Genomic DNA, 3,165 nt, shown 5'->3' with positions numbered 1-3,165 from the left:
CTCAGGAATCTTGATCTCGCGAGATGTGGCTGGGACGATGACTTTGCCCGGCCAAGAAATCTCGCGAGGTTTGGGCACCGCAGGCTCCTTTGCGGCTTTGGCACGCGCGCTTCTTTCTTGTCGCTGCAGAGCTCGTGCGGTGGATTCGAAAATCGGTCGTTCCACGGCAATCCTCTCCTCTGGGGCAGGGCGGTGCGGTCCTTGGCTCAGGGTTCTCACCTTGCTCGCGGCCAACTTTTGACACTTGTCATTTTGTTCTCATGAAGGCCCTGTTATATGGGAATATCCTTTTCATTTCACTAGTAGGGCAACAGAGGCTCAGAACCTAGAAATGATTTACTCAAGAGTTAGCTACTAGTAAGCGATAGAGCTGGGACTCGATTACTTTTATATTAGGTACCATTTGAGTTCCAGGTGCTGACGCCTAGGCCAGAACTCTCCCTAAACTCCACTCCAAAGTAACTGTCAAAAGTCAAAATGTAATCTTCCAACCCCACACCTGTTCCTTCCCTAGTCTTTAAGAGCCCCGATCTCTTGCTATGGTATTTGTAATGTCCTTACTGGTCCCTTCACTTACCTTTCAGGTATTCCCAAAACTGCAGCCCCAGCGATCCTCTTAAAGCAAGCCATATCGTGATACCCCATGCTTAAATTCTCCAAAACCTTCTCATCGTTCTTTCTTAAAAGTCAAAGTCCTTGGTTTAGTCGACAGGGCACTATACAATATGATTTCTCTTAACCTTACTGACCTCATCACCTACTGTGTTAGCCTCCAACCCCTACATTCCTGTCCCACTTACCCTGTTCTGGAATGCACTTCCCCCGCATACCATCATGGCTCAGTCTCATTTCTGTGTGCCTCTCCACATACACTTCACATCCTCCTTTACTGCTCTCTTTGCTCTCTTTATTTTTTCTCCTTAAAACACTGTCAGATATAGCATGTACTTCTCTTTTTATCTTGTTTGTTTCCCCCACTAGAAGGCAAGCCCCAAGAAAGAGGGAATTTTGTCTATTTTGTTCTCAGCTGAATCTCCACCACTTTGAAATAAAGCCTGAATCCTCGTAGGTGCATACAAAATATTTGTTGAATAAATGAAACTTTTGATATAAAGTTATTTCAGTCTTATTTATTCAGATGTTTGTTGAGAGTTTTCTATGAGCTAGATGTTTTGGGGCATTGGAATACAGTGGTGAACAAGACACACAGGAGGGACTTCCCTGGTGGTTCAGTGGTTAAGACTGCACTCCTAATGCAGGGGGCTCAGGTTCAATCCCTGGTCAGGGAACCAGATCCCACATGCTGCAACTAAAGAACCACCAGGCTGCAATAAATATCTAATATCCCACGTGCCACAACTAAGACCTGATACAGCCAAACAAATAAATTGTTTAAAAAAAAGACAAGGAATTTCTAGTAGAGTGTTTTTTGTTCTAGTGAAGGAGAATGTAATAAGTCAACAGGTAGAGAAAATAAAGCAGGAATATATATTGGGTGAATGATAGGAGAGGAACATTAGTTAGGGTGGTAAGAGAAAGCCTCTGAAGAAATGACATTTGGCTTAAGACCTGACTGAGGAGAATGGAATGTCCATGCAAAGAGCTGGGGAAGAGTGATCCAGGCAGAGGAAACAGTAGGTGCAAAGGCTCTGAGGCAGGAGTAAGCTTGCTGTTTAGGAGGACAAGAAAATGGACAGTATGACTGTAGTCCAGTGAACAAGGATGACAGTGATATCAAAGGAGGAGGAGGAGGAGGAAGTACAGGAGAAGAGATTTTTATTACCTGAGATCACACAACTCATCAGTTACTTACTTAAGTCTGTGAATTTTGAATTCTAGCTCTGTGCCAGGTCTCATGCTAGGCTCTGGAGCTTCCAGTGCAAGAGAGGACTGATTGTTTGTGCAGTGCTTTGTAGTTTATGAAGCACCTTTAACATTAAAAAAATCAATAACTTTATTTACAGTTGACTTAAACACAAAATCTTGGGTTCTGAATCTGTGACCCTTCCAAGGTCTCTTGGTCAAATGGGGCGGCAGCCAGCAGGGAAACCAGCACAAGGGCCAATCCAAGTTATCTTATTCAAGAGCATCACATCAAGCAAGGGAAGGCCTGCAGTGGCAGAGGTAGAGGGTCTGATTCAGTCTCCCTTTGGACTAAATCTCCCCACACTGTGAGATCACCACAGGCAGCTTGGTCATATTGTTGGGGCCTGTGGGAACATTCTCAATCTTTCTCATCACCAAAAGTGCATCAGTGATTTTTCCAAACACCATGAGCTTCCCATCTAGCCAATCACACTTAGAGCAGGTGATGAAAAACTGGCAGCCATTTGTACTGGGACCACTGTTTGCCATGGAAAGCAGGCCTGGAGCTGAGTGTCTAAGCTTAAAATTTTCATCTGCAAACAGCCCCCAGTAGATACTGGTGACTGCAGTACCATCTCCATTAACAAAATCTCCACCCTGAATCATGAAATCTTTTATGACCCTGTGGAAGGCGCTCCCTTTGTATCCTATTGGAACCCCATCTTTTCTGAATTCTTCTTTGTAGAACTGCCTAAAATTCTCAGCAGTCTTAGGCACAACGCCTGCAAAGAGCTCAGTCTTCATGCGGCCAACTTCCTGGCTGCCAATGCTGTCATCAAAGAATACCATGGGATTGATAGGGCTTGAATTTGCCACCGCCATGGCTCACGCCAGAAGCAGATGAAGCATCTTTAACATTTAATCGTCAGGGTGGTTCTCTTATGATAGATTCTTATTTGTCAATAAAGGCAGAGAGGTAAAGCTTTTATCAGGATCACACAGCTGATTAGTGACAGAGCCTAGTCACTCTTGTACTTGAACATACCAGTCCTCAGACTGCAAACCCATGTCTTTTTGCCAATAACAGATGACCTAAAAACCGATGACTATATGTTACTTATTTATCTTAAAGAGTATTTCTAGATACTCATATTTGCATTTTGTTGCTTGCTAAGTCGCTTTAGTCATGTCCAACTCTGCAACCCTTTGGACTGTAGCCCACCAGGCTCCTCTGTCCATGGGATTCTCCAGGCAAGAATACTGGAGTGGTTTGCAATCTCCATCTCCAGGGGATCTGAATTATTCAGTTAGAAATACTGAGGGATAGAGAGCATCTCTGTTTAAGTCCCAGAACTCAAG

The 3,165-nt window shown here is 44.1% G+C and overlaps 1 protein-coding gene across 1 annotated transcript; it reads right to left on the bottom strand.

Moving 5' to 3' along the window:
- Window positions 1-2,154: 2,154 nt before the first annotated feature.
- Window positions 2,155-2,688, bottom strand: LOC133061328 (peptidyl-prolyl cis-trans isomerase H-like). Its single transcript, XM_061149337.1, has one exon. It carries the CDS (start codon window positions 2,686-2,688, stop codon window positions 2,155-2,157), a length of 534 nt encoding a protein of 177 aa, XP_061005320.1.
- Between the last annotated feature and the right edge of the window lie 477 nt (window positions 2,689-3,165).

This window comes from Dama dama, chromosome 9 (assembly GCF_033118175.1).
Source record: "Dama dama isolate Ldn47 chromosome 9, ASM3311817v1, whole genome shotgun sequence".
NCBI lineage: Eukaryota > Metazoa > Chordata > Mammalia > Artiodactyla > Cervidae > Dama > Dama dama.
Note: the sequence above shows the minus strand (reverse complement) of the source record. Positions and strands in the feature narration are given on the sequence as shown.

Bases quoted from the DNA above. Each gene is read 5' to 3' on its own strand.
- LOC133061328 (XM_061149337.1), bottom strand. From the start codon at position 2,688: ATGGCGGTGGCAAATTCAAGCCCTATCAATCCCATGGTATTCTTTGAT.